This window comes from Triturus cristatus, chromosome 4_1 (assembly GCF_964204655.1).
Source record: "Triturus cristatus chromosome 4_1, aTriCri1.1, whole genome shotgun sequence".
Lineage (NCBI taxonomy): Eukaryota > Metazoa > Chordata > Amphibia > Caudata > Salamandridae > Triturus > Triturus cristatus.
In genome coordinates this window covers 429,362,225-429,385,384 of record NC_140585.1, presented here as the reverse complement: position 1 = coordinate 429,385,384, position 23,160 = coordinate 429,362,225, and the positions used below count along the sequence as shown (strand labels likewise).

Below are 23,160 nucleotides of genomic sequence, written 5' to 3'. Positions count from 1 at the left end.
TTTGTTAAACAGCGCCAAAGTTATATGCAAAACAAAAAATGCTTGCTCTGTGGAAATGTGTTCCTGACTATAACTACCCAGTGCCGACTGCCACTGAGTAATATTAATAAATATATATATACATACACAGATTTTCAGAGTGTAGTATGCTATTTATTACCATTGTTGAATGTGGGCAGGGGCCATGACTAATGAGAGGCAAATCACTGAGTGTGAGATAGAGGAGAGCATCCCTCACTGAGCATCAGAGAGGCACTAGCGACCCTATCCCCCAGGGCTGATATTTATATAATGGGAGGATGGTTTCTTATATACACGCCAATATTGTATTAACCCTACCCTTGATGAGGTAACCTGCAGATGCTGAATAATTACTTGCTATAGATGCTTGCCTACATCTCCTTCTGGGTTTCTCTGATGATAGAATATTGGCATGTATGTAATAAACCAAAAAAGAGGGACTGAGAACTTGTGATTGATGTTATGAAGTCATCAATCAATCAGGATTTGTAAAGCTCTGCTATTCACCTGTGAGAGTATCAAGGCCCTGAAAGACATGCTGCTCAGGTGGAATCAGTTGAACAACTAGTTCTTGGGTCCCTTTCTGAATTCCTGAATAGAGAGTGAGGTCCAGAGGTGGAGGTGGAGGCTGTTCCAGGACTTTGCGATGAGGTAGGAGAGAGAGTGTTCTCCACTGTTGCTTTGGCAGATGTGGGGTGTGTGAGCAAGGGAGACGGTGTCTGGAGGGTTGGTGGAAGCTCAGGCGGTGGCTGATGTATGTAGAGCCTTGATTGTGCAGGGTTTTGTTGGCACAGATCAACATCCTGAATTGGCATCTCTTGTGCACGGGGAGACAGTGGAGTTTATTGAGGTGTGGGTTAATGTGGGTCCATTTAGGGAGGCCGAGGATGGGTCTGGCCATTCAGTTCTCTATGGTCTGTAGTCTCTTCAGGAGGTGAGTGGTGATTCCTACGTAGAGTGTGTTGCCGTAGCCCATGTGGCTAGTGACAAGGGCTTGAGTGACAGTATGTTTGGTGCTGATTGAGATTCATTTGAAGATCTTTCGGAGCATGGACTGTGTTGATCTGGTGTTTAATGGTGAGTTTGCTGTCTAGGATGATGCCAAGGTTCCGGGTATGGTCTGTGGGAGTTGGTGATGGTCCTAATTCAGTAGGCCACCAGGAGTCATTCCAAAAGGGTGGCGTTGTTCCCAAAAGATCAGTACTTCTGTTTTGTGATAGAGGATATGCTGGGTGTCATCTAGGTAGGATATGATGTTCAGTCCATGGGTTCTGATGATGTTGGCCAGGGGGGGTCATGTAGGCATTGAGCAGCATAGGGCTGAGGAACGAGCCTTAGGGATCCAGAAGAAGATGCTCTTGGATTCCAAGGTGGTAGACAGATCCACTGAGTTCTTCTAGTGAGGAAGGATGTGATCCATTTGAAGGTGTCCTCTTGGATTCTGATCTAATGAAGTCTCTTGATCAGAGTGTGGTGGGACATGATCTTGAAGGTTGCTGAAAGGTCAAGGAGGATCAAAGCAGCCTTCGCTACCTGGATTATGAAGTTCTGATGCCATTGGTGGCTGGCACCAGAGCGGTTTCGGTGCCGTGGTTTGTACGGAATTCGGATTGGGATGAAGCCAGAAGATTCTTGTTCTTCAGGTATTCCGTGAGTTGGCAGTAGATGGCCTTTTCGAGGACTTTGGCAGAGAGATGGGCCGGTAGTTGTTGAGGTCATTGGGGTCAGCGTGCAGTTTCTTGAAGAGGGGTTTGACCTCAGCATGTTTGCATTCTTTTGGGAAGGTGGCCGAGGTGATTGATGTGTAGAAGATGGAGGTGAGTTCGTTGCTGATGGTCCTGTTTCCGAAGTTGAACATGTGGTAGGGGCAGAGGTCAGTAGGTGTTCCTGAGGGGACATAGTGCATGATGCTCTGTATGGTGAGCTGGTCCCACGTGGTGATCCGGTGGTCCAGGTTTTCCTCTGTGGATGCGAGGAGGTTGAGGGTGTTGGAGGCATCGGGTTCGAAGTGTTTGTAGATGGTGGAGAACTTGTCATGGAAGAAGTCAGCCAGAGTGTCGTTGAGTTCTTGGAAAGGGGTGATGGTGTTTTCAGTTGCTGAGGAGTTGGAGAACTCGTTGACTATGCAGAAGAGTTATTTGCCGTGGTTGAAGCTGGCTTTGATGCGGTCGGCTAGGGTGTTCTTTTTCCTCTCTTTTAGTAGTTGGTTGTGTGATCTGTGTGTTCCTTGCTGGTGCACCACTTTCTTTCTAGTTGTTTGCAGTTGAGTTGCGTGGATCTCAGTTTTGAGGTGTACTAACAGGCATGTCTGGTGGATCTTTTCGGTTTGGTGGGGGCGACTCTGGCGGCACAGTCGGTGATAGAGGCAGTGAAATTCTTGACAGCCTATTCAACGTTGGTTGTGGTGCAAGGGGGGGAGGTGTTGAGGGTGTTGGTCCATTGGCTTTTAGATACTTTGTTCCAGCTGCGGGATAAGGTGCTGGACGGCTTGGTGGTAGTGCTGGGGGCTGCTCTGATGGTGAGGTGGATGATTGAGTGGTCCATCCAGGTGAGCTTGGTGACATGTCTATACTTGACTCTGTCGCTGACTATAAAAATGGCATGAACTTGTGTCCTGTGTTTTGTGTGGGGTTGGTTACTTGTTGGGTGAGGCAGATGTTGCTCATGCTTTCATGGAGGTTGACTGTTTTGGCATTGTTATGGTCATCAAGGTGAAAATTGAGGTTTCTGAGGAAGGTGTAGTGTTTGGCGTTGATGGCATGTGGTCTATGAATTCGGAGATGGCTTTCAGAAGCTGGGGAGTGGTCCTGGAGGTCAGTAGGAGAGGGTGCCTCTGATGGTGTTTTTGCCATCTGTTTTGAGCTGGAAGTTGAGGTGTTCCATGATCAGAGTATTGTCGTCTCCGGCGGTGGTGCACTGGTACCCAAGCACTTGTGGTGTGATTTATTTTTATCTGGGAGGCTGCGCTTGAGGTTATATCTCCCCCTCTCTCCAGGTGTATGTTTATTATTTAAAAGGACGTCTTTTATATTGTTACATGACAAAGCCAGTCATGCGTAGCTGTGAGGGGGATGGTGGGCACAGGGCCATAGGCCTGGCCCTGCGGTCAACCCCATGCCATGCACGGCCTTAAGCCCTAAATTACCTCAGTTATAACATCACTTACAATATGTTCTATTACATCATTGATAACATCACTGCAACATCTGACATGACGTCATTTATGACAACACTGAAAATGGCAGAGTGTGTTTTATACTTTCTTTAGGGCTCAAGTTATAGTTACCTGGGATAGTTCAAGCTAGTGAATTTCGGTATTCGTTTTAATTTAAAATAGTATGCTTTAACTGACATGTTCACCTAACTATAACTTCCCTTTAACCTTTGTTTTTCATTGAATTTGTAAGGTGTTTTTAAATATAAAGCAACATATTATAACAATTCCTATGATGTCACTGCATTCTTTGGATTTTCAGTAGATAGATAGATAGATAGATAGATAGATAGATAGATAGATAGATAGATAGATAGATAGATAGATAGATAGATAGATAGATAGATAGATAGATATTAATTGACGACCCAGCAACCTGCATAGTGCTTGTAAGTGCATGTTGAAATATGTGTTTTCCTGCTCAATACGATTGTTTTGTAAATCTTGTATGTTTTTTATACAGGTCTTAAAACAATGACACATTTATACAAAGAGGAAGAAGATGATTGCCCAACAGTCTGTCTCAAATATCTTTTATTTGTGTTCAATTTCCTCTTTTGGGTAAGTACACATATTTTATTTCTGCTCATCATGTGTAAGCAACACATGCAGTTATTGGGCTTGTCTGAAAAAAAATGTATTACAGACCCGCTTAAAAAAAGTTATTTGATACTTTGTCTCAAATCTAAAGGAGTGAATATTTAAGCAGCATATGAATATATTTCAAATGGTAATGCAGGCAAGCGGGAGTCTTGATGTCACACTACTATGGAGTCTGCACCCCTCTATGTCCTTGTTCTTCTCTTTTGGTCCATCAGCCGGTGACTAAATTTGGCATTAGGAGGTATTGCACCACCATAGATTCTTATGTCTGTATTCTGCCTTCTATTATATTTAGGTCTAGCTGCTGGTGTACTACATTTTGGACCTGGAGTTTTAAGTTCAAAACCTAGTTTTCTCTTGACAGGCTCTTTGATCCTCAGAAAATCATTGTCATTTTGATGTTCAGAAAATCATTGTCATTGTCTGTGTTTCTGCTACTGCACTAGACACTGGGAGTTGTTAGGGGTTTATTCTCTGCAATTAAGATTGTTATATAATTTCTGTCCATGAAGTTTTAGTAACTGGATCTCAAATCAAACACTCCATCCTACTGAAAGACAGGCATGTAAACCAGCCGATTGTGGATTAACAGACTAAGATCATAATAACTTGGAATGAAAATATAACCAGACAACGCTCCAGTCTTTCTATAAAGTTCTTAAACTTCAATGTTCTCTCTCACCACTGCACACTACTTGCTCAAACTCCTTACACTCACACAGCTGGGATAACTCTGATCCTTATCCTTATCATTACCAAAACATGGCTCCCTCAAGACCCTGGAGTAGACTTAGAAGGGACATGTCCACCAGGATATAAAGCACTGTTTCACTCAAGATGAAAAAAAGAGAAGGGGCGTGGCAATTATATTCAAAGAGAGAAATGGGCCTTCACTAAACAAGGGGTGCAGGAAAACCAATAGATAGAGTTAATGGGGTTCTCCCTTAAAGAAAAAGAGGGTTCCATTCTGTAAGGACTACTCTTTTACAGACCCCCTGGCGCATTAAAAGAGTTTACCCAATACATTTTAGGTCTGACAGCCAAGTTTGTAATGACCCACAATAACTGCTTTATTTTGGGTGATTTGAATATATGGGCCGAAGACAGCCACCAAAACCAAACTGGGCACTTTATTAAAACATGTGAAGGCATGGGTCTCTTCCAGCAGGTCAAAGGACCCACTCATGATAAGGGGCATACTTTAGATATGATTTTAAAATTCCCTGACCTGGTCACTGTCTAAACACCTACCCCCATCAGCTGGTCAGACCACTGTCTAGTAACTTTCAAAGTCAACAGGCCAAACCAGAAAAATAAGAAGGATCCCCTTGCAATAAATTCAACAATGAGGAGACCATGGCAAAACTAAGAAAATACCATGGAGAAGCAGTTTTTAATACTGCACTATATTTTCAAAAATCAAACTTAGTCGAAACAAATTATTTAGACGTTGGAACCAACATTCTAAATACATTAAACAAAGTAGCTCTATTAAAAGTAATTAGAGCCAAACCAAAATCCACACCATGGTTCACAGAGACCCGAAGATACTTAAAACCAAATGAAGAAGGCTGGAAAGGCAATGAAGGATATCCCAAACCAGGGATAGTATATCCCTGCTAAGGTTATGCTATAAGAAATACAAAGCAGAATTAAGGAAGCTAGATCTGCTTTCATATCAACAACCATTATGGAGGCAACCAACAGATCAAAGAAAGTCTTTGATCTGGCGAAAGAACTAACCAACCCGGCCTGCCCTAAACATACTATCTCACCATGTCAAGAACTCTGCAATAATCTCTCAAACTACTATTATAATAAAACATAATCACATTATTGCAGATATAAAGCTGCATGCTAAGCCTGATAACAAGAAAGAACTTGGTAAAATGGACAATAATTACATTTTAGCCCACGGATGCCAAACCGAAATATCCCTTGAAGAGGTGGAACTGCTAACAGAGACAGACTTTAGGACCCTTGTTTCACAGATTTCGTCGGGTTCAACGTTAGACCTCATTTGCCCAATGATATAGAAGGAGTGGTCGGACAAATTCCTTCCAACACTGAAATTGATATGCAACCATTCCCTTGCCACCGGCATGGTACCAAGGGACTGCAAGAAGGCGCTGGTCACCCATCTTTTAAATAAACCCTTGGCAGATATTCATGAGCCCAGCAACTATCGTCCCATATCAAGACTCCCCTTTCCAATTAAAATACAGGAAAAATACTTCATTAAGATTTTGTCGGGCTTTCTAGAAGAAAATTACTTATTTGAACCAGAACCGATCGATTTTAGGCGAGCCTATGGAACAGAGTCCGTTCTAATAATAGCATCTAATGAACTGAGGATGCAAATTGACAGTGGTCATATGATAGTCCTGGTCCTGCTGAACCTATCGGCTGCATTTGACACCGTCAATCATAAAATTCTGCTGACATATCTAAACGAGATCGGAATAAGAGGTGTGTTGCTTAAATGGCTCACATCATACCTATCCGATAGATGGCAAGCGGTAACCCTCCCGCCATATGTATCCGACAGAGTTCCATTAGGCTCTGCCTTGAGCCCCATTCTTGTTTAATATATATTTACGGGCTCTATTAACCCTGAACATATCCTTCAGGATATCATTCGTAAATTATGCAGACAATACCCAACTGATAATCTCACTAGATAAGTCAGACATAAATCAGATAAGTAACTTCCTCTCATGTCTGAAAGAGATGGCACAATGGCTTTACCAGAACATGTTCAAATTCAAAGGAGATATGATGGAATTTCTCTGCTTTTCTCCTGGAATTAGACAGGGACAACTTCCATCCAACTTTTGGCCTTGGCCAATGAAATCAGATCCAGAACCGGCACATTCAGTTCAAAACCTGGGTGTCCATTTTGGCGAACAGCTCTCAATGGAAACACAGGTAAACAAAACAGTAGTAGTATGCTATTGTCTATTAAGAAGCTTGAAGAAAATTGTCCCGTTGGTTCTACAACCTTTCACAAGACTAGTGGTATAGGCCTCTGTAATGAACAGATTGGAATATTGCAACACCTTACTTCTAGGATGTCCAGAATATATGCTCAAAAGGCTTCAAAAGATCCAGGTGCTGACTGCTAAGCTAGTGCTAAACAAAAGGAAAAGGGACTTGTTAGAACTGGGGGCCTATAGTTGGCAGAGGTAGGTACCTTTGACCAAATAGGGACCCTTGCTTCTAGTCAGGAAAAGGGAAATACACTCCTGGATAACCCCTGCTCACCCCCCTTGGTACCTTGGCACGAGCAGACAGGCTTATCTCAGAGGCAGTGTGTTAAGCATTTGTGATAACATACAGTAATACAGTGAAGACACTACGGTTGGACACCACACAGGTTTTAAAAAAATAAGTATTCTTTATATAGACTTAACACAAGACCACAAACAACAACAATCCACAATACGGTAATAAAAAGAAAATACTGCAAGATGGTAGAAGTGATTCAAAAATAGGCTATTCACTTAAAAAGCAGTCTTTAGCAAAAGATAACCCCAAACAGAGTTATCATGACGTCGAAGTTAAAGAAATCCCAAAGTACGGCGCCGACTGCGAGGTGTGCGGTGTTGGGCCCGGGATCAAACCAGACCCACAAAGAACAGTACCTTGGAAAAGCAAAAACAAAGACAGCTCACGGCGTCGGGGAGATGCAGTGTCGTTGGCGCTGTGCGCCATCGGTTCCTTGCTTCGGGGGAGGCGATGCGTTGGGTCCTCGATGCTTGCGCAAAGCAGGGGAGGAGTCTGTTCCTTACGGGAGGGGAGGTTCCGTACAATGTCACGATGTCGATGGATTCTTGACCACCCATGTTGAGGATCGGCTCCGCGATGTCGGCTTCGGAGTCGATACGGCACAGAAGCAGGCGTTGGGCCTACGTCGCAAGTTGGAGCAGAGCTCACGGCTTATGGCAGGTTACGAAGTCGCTCGCTGGCGTCGATGTGGCACGGCGACCGGCGTCGAGTCTACGTTGCAAGTCAGAGCAGCGCTCACGGCTTCGATGCAGATTACGGCATCGCTCGCCGCCGTCGGTGTTGCAAATTCCCTCTGCAGCAGCTCTAACAGCAAGTTCCAGATGCAGGCAAACAGAAGGGGTGAAGTCTTTTGTATCCCTGAGACTTCAGACAGGAGGCAAGCTCAAATTCAAGCCCTTGGAGAAATATTCTGCAAGATGATGAAAGTTCCTTAAAAGTTCCTTCTCCTTTCCTTGGCAATGAAGAAACCACTGCAGGCCAACCCAGAAAACAGCACACTGGCAGATGGGCAGTTCAAACTCCTGCAGCTTCTCCTTGGTTCTTCTCCTTAGCAAAGGTTTGTCTTGATTTCCCAGAAGTGATCTAAAGTCCTGGGGTCTGGGCCCCCATTTGTATACTACTATTCTCTTTGTTCTCTGAAGGCAGAGGGTCCTGTACCTAGGCCAAACCAGTTCTGGGAAATTCTGCCAGTGCACACCTTCTTCCTTTGTCAGTGTGGGCCAGGGTCATCAGACTCACCCCAGGAGGTGGAGCCAGCATTGTGGAAGGCAGGCACAGCCCTATTCAGGCCCAGGTGCTACTCCTCCCACCACTCCTCATGCAGATAGGCCTATTCAGCCTAGTCCTGACTCACCCTGTCTCCTGGACCCCCCCAGCCCCTGTCACTCATAAAACTAGACATACAATACACAAGCTAGCAGTGGCAGGCTGAAAGGTTAGGCAAGAAAATACCTACTTTCTAAAGTTCAGGCGTACTAAACTTGAATTTCTACCATGTTCCCTGGGTCAGTTAGGATTATAAGATCTTATAATCAAACTGCCCATTCTGGCCTATAGGGACAGGTAGCCTTGCAATAGTGAAAAACGAAATAGGCTGTAATTCACTATCAGGTCATGCCACATACATCAAGGGACGACCTACCCTTTGCATACAATGCACCCTGCCCTAGGGCCTACCTTAGGGGTGTCTGATATGTAGAAAAGGGAAGGTTTAGGGACCGGCATTTGGGTGCACTTGCCAAGTCGACATGGCAGTCCCCGACTGCACGCAGGCTCTGCAATGGCAGGCCTGAGTTACACTTTACAGGCTGCTTATGTGGGTGGCACAATCAGTGCTGCAAGCCCACCAGCAGCATTTGATTTACAGGCCCTGGGCACCCATGGTGCACTATACTAAGGTCTGACAAGTAAATCAAATAATCCAATCATGGAGTCACTAAACAATAAATGAATTTACAATAGGGAGCACTTGAACTGTGGCACTGAATAGCAGTGGCACAGTGCCCAAAGCATCTAAACCAGCAAAACATATAAAAAACAGAGGAGGCAATCAGTGAAAAATGGAAGGGAGACTCACACCACTGGTACCAGGTCTAACAGGACTCCACAACCAAAATGCTGCAGGAACTTCACTGGCTCCCAGTAAACGAGTGGTGCAAATTTAAAGCCCTCTGTATATTACATAGGACATTACATGGTGCAGGACCCAGGGCTTCACAGCAAAAAGTAACACCATACAGACCAGCCCGAAGGCGGAGGTCATCCGACACCCACCTGATATCTGTGCTCCCTTTTAAAAAGACACGACCGGGAGGCAAAGCCTTCCAGGTCAAAGCTGCTCAATTATGGAACAACTTGCCATTACATCTAAGGACTAATCTAAACCTGCTGTTTCGGTAAAGACTTAAAGATGTGGCTTTTTCCCTGGTGGGAAGGACAGCTTATAATCATACAAATTTTAGTAAGATGCCTGTTGGTTGATAGTGCGCTTTATAAATGACGGATAATAATAAGAAAAAAGCTGACAGTCCCCAGTCTCTTAACCCAACCCTATTAGACTGGACATAACACTTTTATGATTTCCTTCAATCCAAGTAGCAAGAATACCCTGGATAAATGAACAATAGAAGCCACAAAATATTGACAAACGAGCACAAGCAAAAATGTTTTCCTAGAAGGGATACTCCAAAGTACACGTGTTTACGTGAGTCCTTGGTCCCAGGACCTCACTCTCCCCCGCAGCCCCGTGGTGCTCTGCATCCCCTTGACACCAGCCAGCCCTCCGGTGCAGGGTTCGAGTCCACCCTGATTCCGTTTTGCCTTCTGATTGACTTCTGTATTGTGCCTGGTACTGTTTTCATCAGTTTTAATCTCCTGTAAATCTGCCTGCTTCCATTATTTTATTTCTGCTCATTTGTGCCCCCTCGCTGTGTTTTTTGTCTTCCCTCTGTTTCCTGCCACCGCTGTACCACTGACTCCTCTCTTCCTGCCCCACTGCCGCCTCCCAGCTGCTCGTCCCTCCCCTAGAAATGCCGACCGCTGTGCGGTCGCGCGCTGCTGGCACGCTGAGGTTGCGCCTAAGGCAATCCCGTCTTTGCCCGTCCGCGCCTGGATCGCTCCCAGCACCAGTCCCCCTGGCTCCCGCGAGCGCCACAGCACCCGACACCGCTACAACTCCAACACCCTCCACGCACTCATCGCCGGCCGACCCCCGCCTGCTTCCAGGCCACCCCGAAGGTCACCCATGGACCCTTCACCTGCCGAAACTGCAGCTACAACAGCCAGCGCACACATGCACGCCCCACCAAAGCAAGCCACAACAATCTCAGATGCATACTTCTCAACATCCGCTCAGTCCACAAGCATGCCTTCGAACCCTGGGACCTTCTCGATTCATCCTCCCCGGACGTCGCCTTCCTGACAGAGACCTGGATGAATGCCTCCCTGGCACCCGACATAGCCATAGTCATCCGGACGGCTGCAAAATCACCCGCAGGGACTGAAACAACAGACCAGGAGGAGGAATCGCCATTGTCTACAGGAACACAATCAGAATTTCAACCAACACAGAAGCATGGCCGAACACCTACACTTCCAGATCCACGTCAATCACAACACCACCCTCAGAGGAACCCTTGTCTTCAGATCCCCAGGACCCCGACCACAGTTCAGCGACTCCATCACAGACCTCATCAGCACACATGCCCTCGCCTCCACAGACTACATCCTCCTTGGAGACCTGAACTTCCACCTCGAGAACTCCAACAACAGCAACTCCACAACCCTGATCAACAACCTAGCCAACCACGGACTCAAACAGCTCGTCTCAATACCCACCATTCCGCCGGACACACGCTCGACCCCATTTTCTCCACCAACAACCACATCACCTTAAGCCACACCACCGAACTCCACTAGACCGACCACCACTGCATCCATTCTCCTTGGAGAAACACACCGCACACCGCACACATCCAACCACAACAAATCCCACACCACCGCTGGAACAAAGTCACCTAGGACCATTTCCTCACCACCCTCGCCGGAGACCCTCCATCCGAGCCCTCTGACACAAACGCAGCAGCCCACAACTTCAGACAATGGATCGACAACTGCGCCAACGCCCTCGCCCCAATCAGGAAACCCTCCAACAGGCGCTCCCACACAAGAGCCATCTGGTTCAACGCTGAACTCCAAACTAACCTGCCAAAGACTCGAGAAGCAGTGGCACCAAGACCAGACAACAGACAACCACGCGGCCCTCAAGAGCGTTAGACGCAAGCACCACCAACTCATCAGAGCTGCCAAAAGGACCTCCTTCAAGGAACACATCAACAACAATGCACACAACAGCAAAGAGCTCTTCAGCATCATGAAAGAACTCGCCTCCCCCAGCTCCAGCACGAATGACATCCCACCGTTGCAAGACCTCTGCGACTCCCTGGCCACCTTCTTCTACCGCAAGATCGCAGACATCATGACAGCTTCGACACCCAGACACCAATGACAGACGCCGACACCTCTGACTCAGCACCCGCCAAACACACCGACCTCCTGCTCTCATGGATCCAGGCCAACGACGAAGACACCATCAAAATCATGAACATCATCCACTCCGGCTCTCCCACCGACCCCTGCCCACACCACATCTTCAACAAAGCAAGCTCCATTATCGTACCCCAACTCTGAAAGTTCATCAACAGCTCCTTCGAGACAGCCACCTTTCTGGAGAACTGGAAACACGCCGAGATCAATGTCCTTCTCAAGAAACCCAAGGCAGACTCAAAGGACCTCAAGAACTTTCGACCCATCTCCCTGCTCCCGGCGAAAGTCATTGAGAAGACCGCCAACAGACAACTAACCCACTTCCTGGAGGAGAACAACATCCTGGACACCTCCCAATCCAGCTTCCGCAGCAATCACAGCACCCAAACCGCCCTCATCGCCGTCACCAACGACATCAGGACCCTGCTGGACAATGACGAAACTGCGGCCCTCATCCTCCTGGACCTCTCGGCTGCCTTCGACATCGTATGCCACCACACCCTACACACCTTACACACACACAACGCAGGAATCTGTGACAAAACCCTGAACTGGATCACCTCCTTCCTCACCGTCAGAACCCAGAGAGTCCTTCTCCCCCTTTTAGATCTGAAGCCACCACGATCACCTGCGGTGTACCCCAAGAATCATCCCTCAGCCCGACCATTTTCAACATCTACATGGCACCTCTTGCCAACATCGTCCGGTCGCACCATCTCAACATCATCTCGTATGCTGACGACACCCAGCTGATCCTCTCCCTCACCAAGGAACCGGCCACCGCCAAATCCAACCTCCACAAGAGAATGAATGCCGTCGCAGAGTGGATGAAAACCAGCCATCTGAAACTGAACTCCGACAAGACGGAAGTCCTCATCCTCGGCACAACCCCTTCCGCATGGAATGACTCCTGGTGGCAGGCCACTCTGGGAGTTCCCCCGACACCCACCAACCATGCACGCAACCTGGTTTTCATCCTGGACTCAACGCTCACCAGGACCCAGCAAGTCAACGCTGTCTCCTCCTCATGCTTCAACACCCTCTGCATGCTCCGTAAGATCTACAGATGGATCCCAAGCGAAACCAGAAGGACGGTCACTCAAGCCCTCGTCAGCAGCAGGCTGGACTACAGCAACGCCCTCTATGCGGGAACCACGGCCAAACTCCAGAAGAGACTCCAGCGCATACAAAATGCCTCTGCACGCCTCATCCTCGGAATCCCTCGCCACAGCCACATCACCACTCACCTAAGAGACCTGCACTGGCTCCCAGTCAACAAGAGGCTCACCTTCAAGCTCCTCACCCACACCCACAAAGCACTCCACAGCGCCGGACCAGCATACCTCAATGAACGATTCACCTTCTACACCCCGAACAGCCAGCTTCGATCCGCTGACCTCACCCTTGCCACCATCCCTCGCATCCGCCGTACGACCAACGGCGGCAGATCATTCTCCCACCTCGCCGCCAAGACATGGAATACCCTCCCCATCCACCTGCGACAGACCCAAAACCTGCTGACCTTCAGGAGACTCCTTAAGACCTGGCTGTTCGATCAGTAGCTGCTGCATTCCTCCTCCCTTAGCGCCTTGAGACTCTCACGGGTGAGTAGCGCACTTTATAAATGTTCTGATTGATTTATTACAATCCACTAACTTTAGATTCTTACAAGATATCATTAATGAGACTCGACCCAACTAACATTAGCAATAAAAACATAAAACTTACCATGTTGTGCTAGTCAGCTTCAGAATGCAGAAAGAATACATTTTGCAATGTCGTGTAGTTCCTAAAACATAAACTAAGGGATTGTTGTCCAGACTGATTCGATACATCCCCAAAGGATATGTTAGCCTTTAGACCAGCTAGCTCACAATGCCCCCTAACCTTACCAAGGAGCGAATTATTTCTGGTGAATATCGAAAATGACAACCGTTGATCCTTCAGGGATCATGGAAACAGTGCAGTACTTTTCGCTCAGTCAATCGTTCACACTTAGTCTCGGAGAGATACACAGAATAAATGATGGGGACATTTTCAATAAGCATTTGTTGAACCAGCATCATTCTAGTATAATACATGTTTGCTGTGACAACCATTAGACAAATGTATAAGAATACAAGCACCAACAGAGTAAATAAAAGGTAGAATTCTACAATGGTGCTAAAACAGTGAATGTATGCAGGCATATATATACATGACGGTAATCAAGCAAATTCCTATGATGCAACGCTACCTAAGTGTACATAGCATGTATGTGGGTGTAAAGCCAAGAATCCCCTAGAAAATAGCCAAACCCATTACCTGATGAGAGAGAACAAGGGACCCCATCTTGGTCTCGAGTTGGACACCCCGCAAGGGATGTTAGATCACTCCGTGCTAGAGCTTCTGCATGTAGAGTCCTCAGCGTCTTATGTCAGCGTGGAAGCTTCTCCTCTGCCTATCTAGTGTTGGTATGGTTCTTTTATACCATAAAGATAACCTCTGGTTCCTTACACAATCGATATGTTGTGAGTATGATTATGTAAATGAGCCTAAATCAATCCTTGCAATTATGCAAAGTGGTTATTTTGCCCTAGGATGAAGATGACCATGACTTTCATACAGAGTATGTTAATCCTCATGCATGATAAATGAGGCTAGTTTCAAGGAAACCGAACGACATTTATTCAGCACATAACTGGGTGAAAGGACAGTGTTAGAACCGTTATGCAGAGCAAGGTAGGACAAATGTAGGAAAAAGGTCATGTAGCTTTCTAGGTCCAGATTGGGGTACATTGGGGTACATAACACCCACTTCAAAGGTTGATAAGGTCAAGTAATGCTAAAATATGCCTGTTTAAAAAGCATAAAAACATTGTTATAAAACCAGTGCTTAAAAACAACTAAAAACATGGTATACATGAAAAATGATGCAAAAAATTTCAAAAAGCTCTGTAAGTCCGCTAATTAGTCAATATACTGTTAGACCAACTGAGCACATCAAAAGCCATGGTGCTCAGTGAGAGCAAAGCAAAAAAAAAAAAAATCGCATTCCAATTTGAATGTTTTGGAAAAAGGGCAGATCTGTTTCCATCACACAGAGAGCCAAATGCTTATGTGTCCTGTGTGGGAGATGCAACATTACTGTCGCTCACGTCCGCAGACGACGGTCCCTGTAACACTTCTTGCATCAGGTCAATGGAGGAAAGGTGATCATCTTCAGTTCCCACAGCAGCCATTGAGGGAACATTCAATACCTGTGAATCTGTTGGAGACCCATTGTCCGATCTGATGGGAGTTGAAGCACCTCGTTGGGGCTCTAAGAATGCGGTCATCAACATGGGAATACACTGAGGACACTGTATCAAGTGCGCTTTTAAGGTGTCCAGTAGTATGTTTAATTCCTGTGGCACAACCGAAGGAAGAGTCAGACGTATGTCTAACACGCATTCGAATCTGCAGAATAAGCAGCAGTGCACAGGCAAAATGCAGACAACCCAGACTGGTCTGAATGATAGGAACCAAGATAGAGGTGTGCCCAGATGGAGTACCATGCGGTTAGGGCAACGTCGCACCAGAAGTGCCTTTTCCATCTCTTGAGGAACTGGGCTGTCCATTGCAGAGCAGGAACATTTAAACTAGGATACCCACTACAAGTAGCTGGATCAGCAGAACCCCTTCAAAAATGCTTCCAAATATGGAGTGTATAAATGCTAGAATAATTCCAAAGATTGCACGAAAGGTGCTTAACAATCCAGACCTATGCTTTTAAATGGGTGCACGATCCCCCTCGTTTCAGACATGTTACAGATACAGTGAACCATTTCTCCGAAATTGAGTGGGAAGTTCGTACGAACTAGCACCTGCATCTCAGATGAAGACATTGCAACCTGGAAATCAAAGGTCTCTCGGGCTAAGGTTAAGGCCACATCCTTCTGCAAAAGCATGTCTTTCAGTCTTCTCAGAGAATCAAACCATATAAAGGAAACATTCAATGAAGGCCATAGCATTGCCTCCCTAACTGTGTGGGTCAGTTGAAACAATACTTGCATACAAGTAACCATGGAACTTGCTGTAACTAGATAGGCGATGCCTGGTACCATCCCACAACAACCTTGATCATTCAGCATCAAATAGCTCCCATTAGAAAGCAACTCAAACACTGGATGAATAACAGCAGCTGGGGAACCCTTCAAATGAAAGGATAAGTTACCAACTGAAACATTACAGGCTCTATGAAGCGAAATGTCTTTGCAAACTAAGGAACCACTTAAGGCACTTTCACAGTTTGAACCGCTGAGAAAAACTTCAGCGTCCCCATTCCTGCATCTAAATTTGTACTGTAATTCTCAGTACTCATGTATGTAGCCATCTCCCAGCGCTTCAAATCTGCCTACCTGGTGATACTGTAGACAGTTTTGAAATTGGAATGTCGTGACTGGCAGTGTAATATAGCCATAGATTAACCATTTAGTGGAAGGGGACTCAGCCATGGTGAAAGGTAATTGGTCCAGTTTTTCAATATGCAGCATTGTATATTTTGCATCTCTTAATGCCATTACCATTGCAATGATTGGAGCGTCTAGCTCAATAATAGACTGGATTGCAATTGCCATTGTCGATGTTGTAGAATAGACAAATTCTGTTCCATTTTATCTATTGCAGAAGACACAATGTTGCCCAGTGAATAAATCTTGGATGATAGTGTGTCATAACATTGTCGACCACTGCCAAAGCCTTTTCTAGATTAAACCTATCAATCTCACTCAATTTCTCAGCAGCCACCTGCTGGGAGATTTCCAATTCTTTTAAAGTGGCTTCTGGGTACCTAACAAAAAATCCCTAAGATCCATGTCATCTGAGAGAAGGGACAAGTGTTGTTTCACTAGGGGCAGCCACTCTAGGCATAACTTCCCAACACTCTATGATGTCACCACCCCTTTGTGTTCTGAGTGTACAAAGCACTGATCAGGCCCATGGATACTAAACCCTTTGGTCGTACCCCTGAATTGTGACTGACACCTATTTGTGTCGATAGCCCAAACCAACCATCCCTTCTAATTGGGGTCAGATGAAATGTACGAACCATCATGTAGAATGACATCTAACGTAGCCTTACTATGTTGTGTTTAATTTTCCCATCCCTCAAAGTGTGTAAGTGAGGGAACCTGAGGTAAGTTTAAATCCGTAATCTTGGCTAGCCCAAGAGAGGAAGTCTGTTGCATTGTGTCATCATTTGATGTGGTATAAGGCATGCTCTAAATAAGGTCTCAATTCCCTGAACTTGCCAATCTTTAGTCCTCCAGACAGATTTTGTGTCTATAGTGTCTTTCCAAAAGTCGAAACCATGTACAGACAGCTGGGCATTAAAGGAAGGAGAGTATATCTGTTTTGTTTTGTGTTAGTGAGCATATTTTTCTTTGCAGATGTAGGTGGAAGCTTATAATAATAAGAGGTTGGGTCTGATGTGTTAAACCCTGAAAAATAAGCAGACTTTTGTGCAAATATAGCTGCACTACCTTTTAGTGGTATTGGGCAATATTCCCATTGATGGTAAGTGAAATTATTATGTGGGATACTTGCGTTGTGCAAACAATGATGACCATAGTGTTGGTTACAAAAAACGGTGTCGAAATTAGGTGTATCATCATTCAATTCATTTTTTGAAATGCATCAGATTGTTCTAAATCAGACAGCATAGTATTTACAGTTTCAAAGTTCCAATCATCAGAGAAAGTACTAGAGGTGATGATATCACTAAGAGACATTTTAAACAAGTGTGGTATTTTTAAAAGTTCACTAGGACCACATACATCATAGGAAACTCCGTCCCAAACTATTCCTTCAGGAACTGGAACTGCTGTAATGTTCGCTAAGGACAGTTCCCGCTGTTCACGGTGTGATGATGCATGCAGTTTCAGGACATAGTGTGGTTTGATCAGATCAATTGATACAAATCTCTTTTCTTTTTTGCCAGCAACAGGCCGAAGAAATACTGTTCTTGTTCCTTCGACAGCCAGGACAGGTACAAGCACTCTATAAGACGGCCCAAATTCTTTTTTGTTCACTATCTTTTCTCTGACCAGAGCCCCAATCTTCAGGACCGAGGCAGGTGTTGCCGGTGCAGGTTTAACTTCTCCAGTGGCGGTTCGTTTACTTGGATGTTGCTTTGTAATGCCCAGATTTCAATGAGTTCCTGTAAAACAGCCAAACAATCACTGATGTCAAATGGCTTTTCATCCGCCACTGTGCTGCCACAGTCGATGTCAGGTACCCATATTCTAATCCTGAACAGGACTTTGTATGGAGTATGGCCCCCAGGTAACTTCATAGCATGTTCTTAAGTGCCCTCTGGACCCCATATAGGTGATTGACCTAAGTGCCACCTGAGCCTAATACCCTAATTGTTAAGGATTGCTTAAAGTCCCGATTGTTTCTCACCACAATCGAATTTCCCTTGGGATCATACGGAGAGGAGTCCCATGGCTGCTTTGTAAGCCTGTGAGCTAAACGCAGGGCCACGGTCGGAATGTAATGTGCCAATTGCGTATGTCCATATGAAGACTCAAAAATCCTTTATAAGAGTTTGGGCATCAGCTAAGTGCTGATACCAAACCCACAGGAATCTAGAGCATCAATCCATTGCCACCAGGATGTACCTGTAAGCCCTGTCCAATTGTAAGGGCCTGCAGTGGTTGAAATAGACACATGCAAGAGGTCTGTCTGACATCAATAATAGTGTTTGTGGTGGACGTGCTACGGTGGAACCTTTTATCCGCTGACAGATGTTGCACTTAAGGACATAACCCTTGGTCTGTTTAGTGGGACCTGGCCACCAATAATGCTGCTTCAGTAGTGAAATAGTTGCAGCGATATCTGCGTGCGCTGAACCCAGACCCTAGTTTGCAGCTAGAATTAATCCTAATCTGCGATCCATGTTTGGTATTACTCTATCTCCCACTCTTGGAATTTGAGCATACGGAATGTTTTGTGCACCTAACTTGTAGGAGTACTTGAGTGGAAAACCTTTTGGCAAGGCTTAGCAGTTGCTTCACATAGCATTGACAGCTATCATTATCTGTCCGTCTATCCTCGTGCTGGAACGCGTGATTGCAGCAACAGCAGCAGTTCGCACTGTCACCTTGGCACTTCATCAGCCAGTGAATTTCCGTCAGCGTGCACGCCAACACGCTGGTCACTCAATGTTATGTTATGTTATGTTATATGCATTTATTACGTGCACAGTTACTCAGGAGTGTCCCGGCGCAACAATGTGTGAATTACATCAGCCCTTGGCAGGCATTTTTTCAGCTCTGCCATCCATTCCAAAAGCAACTTGTGCTTGATTGTGCAACCTTTGGAATCTTGAAACCCATTCTGGCCCCAATAATGAAGATATTCATTATATAACTGGGCAAAGTAAAACGAATCGCACACAATGAGTGTGGGGAAATACCGATCAGTAGTTTTTAGTGCCAGTATCAGGGCTTTTAGTTCTGCCAGCTGTGCTGTGCAATCTCCTAGAGACTGCGTCTGGGTGTTGAGTGGACGGAACTTGCCACCCCACGTATGTACCTTCACAATCGCACGTGCTGCACTGTATTGCTGTTTACTTCCTACGGCAGGCTGGGCAGATCCTTCAGTATAAATGATCATACTGATCTAGTCATTATTTCATTTGGGAGAGGATATTCTTGTTCGTTCTGCAGAAATGTTTGTGTTTTTAATGTAGAGTCAAATTTGTAGTCTACATCTGTTGCAGTAAGAGAATTAGCCCATTGTATCCATTGCGGATGCAGTGTTTTTGTGTTTGGAACGATTGCTTTGGTTACAGTCTCTAAGGATGGTACTGAAGTCATGACAATCATGCGTTTCCCCTGAGCTAGTGCTCTTTCTCTCACTACAGCAGTTTGTACTGCTGTCAATATTTTTTCTGTGGATGCAACACACATTTCTGCTTTTGTGTACAAATGTGATTTGTATGCAATGGGTACCTTTTTGAATTCATTGAAGGTGAGGTAGGTGTACCCTGATTGACCTGCGACTACACCTATCACCAAATTAATGGTATTTACACATGTGTGTAAGTGTTTGGAAGCTATCATGTCAGCTTGTACAGAACAGAGAATTTCTGTGTGTTTCTGTGTCCAATGTTGAAATGAAAAATCAGGTCTTATTAGGTCGTAGCAAGGTTTTACTTTTTCTGCATAATCCAAAATATATGTTCTGCCAAAATGTAGGAATCCTAAAATGTTTTGCAAAACTTTCAGTGTTTTTGGATGTTGGAGCAGTGCACATTTTTCAAACAAATTAGCTGGCAGGCTTTTTCCTTCACTTGATGACTCATATCCCAAAAATAGGACATTGAGGTGGGTTATTTTTGATTATTCACAGTTAAATTTATAGCCCACAGTGGTGAACCCCAAAATTATGTTCTTCACCCCGTGCAAGTGATCCAATAACTCATCGTCTGTCTGATAAACATAATCTACATTGGGCAATGCCTCCTCATCACAATTTTGAAGAAACTCTGTTACTCTTGCTGAGAACAACCCGGGGCTATTCTTATACCCTTGGGGCAGTCTGCAGATTTGGCGTTGAGAGCCTAGGGCCGAGAATGTGGCCAAATGTCAGCTTCAAGGCACTATGTTTTGGCAGAAGAATCCATTAGAGATATCTAATGTTGCTTTGTATTTCTTTGCACAATGTCATTCATTAATGCGACACTGTGTGCGTTTTGTGCTGCAAATGTTCGTGTGCATGTGTTCCAATGCCTGTAGTCTGATACTAGATGGTATGAATTGTCAGGTTTCATTACGGGAAACAAAGGATTATTCATGGAAGATGTGCAATTTTCAATCACATCTTGGTATTCCAGTTGATCTAATATCTCCATGACTTGTTTCTCTTCATCATGTTTTATTGGGTACTGCCTCTGTGAAACAGGAATAGATTTTAATGGGATTGATTGTAAATGTAAATGTAATGTAAATTGATACTTGTATAGCGCTCTACTCACCCACAAGGGTCTCAAGGCGCTTGTACGAATACCACTGTGGAACCCATCCTGGCTTTCCCTGTGAGGCGTCCACTCCTGGGCACCCCCAAGGTGGAGGCCAGGCATCCTTAGCGTTGTGGGGGCTGTTGTGGAGATTAAGCAAGCTATTGCCCAGAGTTGCAGAGTGGGACTCCATGATTGGAATGGCACCGAGGCGAGAATGATCAGGTCCGTGGAATTTTGAGCCCAAGACCCGCCGAGGCGGGGAATTGAACCCTGATCCCGGGCTAGACCTCTGCTTCAGGGTGTGCCGCTCTAATCATTGAGCCACACTTCTCCACTGGAGCTACACTTCTCCACCCTACACGATTGCGGTAAAGTACGGGAGCTAGCGCTAATGCCAACTCCTGCAAATATGTATGTTTTAGCGATTCTGGAATGAGGTCAGAGAAAGCCAGTAAAAGTACATCTTCCCCCTTTAGACACTCCATGATGAACTCAGGTCACCCATCTTTTCCAGCCAAAAGGACAACGTATCCATATATCAGGTTCTCCCAAAAGAGACACTTCACTTTACTAGGTCTGCCCCCCCTCCATTTGAAGTGTTATTTCGTGTAAACAAAGTGGGACACTCATCCTTGTATCCGGTATTTCCACCGTGATATCTTCATTCAACGCTGTTGTCACCAGAAATTCCATCAGGTTCTGGCGAGTTATTGCTACTTCTGCTGCGCTGTCTAACATTGTCAGGGCCCATTCACCATTTTGTAGTAGAGTCCTCAGTAGCCTGGGCATTTCTAATTTTAAGGTCAGCTACCTTCTTCTTTTTAACTTGAGGTTTAGCTTTGGGTTTATCTTCTTGTTTGATGATGTAGTCTGAAGTACGATGTGTGTCTCTTGGCTTGGCTCGCTCTTATGATCTGTGTTCTGACCACCCTTCCCTATCCAAGTTTTTTGATCAACCCTGAATGAAATGAGAGGAATGTGTATCAGTATCCTGATACCTGTCAGGTTTTTTAATATTATCACTGTTTCTAAGGTTGTATTTTCTATCAAAGGGCTCCTGTTGAAGAGGCCCACACCATGATCAGGATGCATTCTGCTTATTATTTTTGTTGTTTGAAATCCCATTTCTTTTCAGAAGAATCAGGTGCTTGCTTCGAGTTATCCTTTTCAGAGTTACTTGTTACTTGTGGTTTCCCAATTCTAGCTCCCACGTTATCTCTATCTAGCAAAGCATACGTTTCTTCGATAATCTTAGGTAGTTCTCGCTCCTGTTATGGAGGAGTGACTTCCCTCAGGCATTGGTGTATAGCCACCGCTGCATTTATGTTACCTAACATAATTGTTAATACCTGGGCAATATTGCCTATCAATTTCATTCTCAAGTCCAGTGCAGGTTGTGCCCCGTACTCATTCTGTATTTGTTTCAATACTTCTGGTATGACTGCTATTAAGGGGGTACCATGAGTTTTGGTATAAATGGCAGCAAAAACTGTACCCCAAATGGTACAATCCTCTATCGGGGCATCTATTCCCATTGGCAAGCAAATTGTTAGTATTCTTTGTAAAGTGTACATAAATCTGCTGCTGGCAATGTATCAATTTCTTGATGTGGTGTGTTAGCAGCTTGGATCACCCTTGACTCATCTGGAATCCTGGAAACAGTGCAGTACTTTTCGGTCAGTCAATTGTGCTCACTGAGTCTCAGAGAGATACATAGAATAAATGATGGGGATGTTTTCAATAAGTATTTATTGAACCAGCATCATTCTAGTATAAAACATGTTTCCTGCAACAACCATTAGACAGAAACAAATATATAAGATTACAAACACCAACAGAGTAAATAAAAGGTAGAATTCTACCATGGTGCTAAAACAGTGAATATATGCGGGCTTATGACGGTAATCAAGCGTACTCCTACAATGCAACCCTTCCTAAGTGTACCTAGCATGTATGTGGGTGTAAAGCCAAGAATCCCCTAGGAAAAAGCCATGCCCATTACCTGATGGGAGAGAAAGAAGGACCCAATCTTGGTCTTGAGTTGGACACCCCGCAAGGGATGTCAGACCACTGCATGTTTGAACTTCTGGGTGCAGGGACCTCAGCGTCTTGTGTCAGCATGGAAGCTTTCCCTCTGCCTATCTAGTGTTGGTATGGTTCTTTTACACCATAAAGATAGCCTCTGGGTTCCTTACAATCGATATGTTATGAGTACGATTATATAAATGAGCATAAATCAATACCTGAAATTATGCAAAGTGTTCTTTTGCCCTAGGATGAAGATGACTATGACTTTTATACAGAGTTTGTTAATAATGTTATGTATGTCAAGTGCAGGGACTTTTCTAAGAATCCTCATGCATAATAAATAAGGCTAGTTTCAAGGAAACCGATCAACATTTATTCAGCACATAACTGGGTAAAAGGTCAGTGTTAGAACTGTGATGCAGAGGAAGGTAGGACAAATGTAGGTAAAAGGTTGTGTAGCTACCTAGGATTGGGG

General features: G+C 45.0%; 1 protein-coding gene across 3 annotated transcripts in view; it reads left to right on the top strand.

The window, feature by feature from the left end:
• Nucleotides 1–23,160, top strand: part of LOC146855075 (tetraspanin-11-like) — an 899,585-nt gene that overhangs the window by 263,223 nt on the left and 613,202 nt on the right. For all 3 annotated transcript variants that reach the window (XM_085652574.1, XM_085652576.1, XM_085652575.1), the window contains one exon: nt 3,699–3,796. In XM_085652574.1, coding sequence (XP_085508700.1) covers nt 3,710–3,796 — 87 coding nt within the window. In that variant the 5' untranslated portion in view covers nt 3,699–3,709. The remainder of the gene's footprint in view (nt 1–3,698; nt 3,797–23,160) is intronic.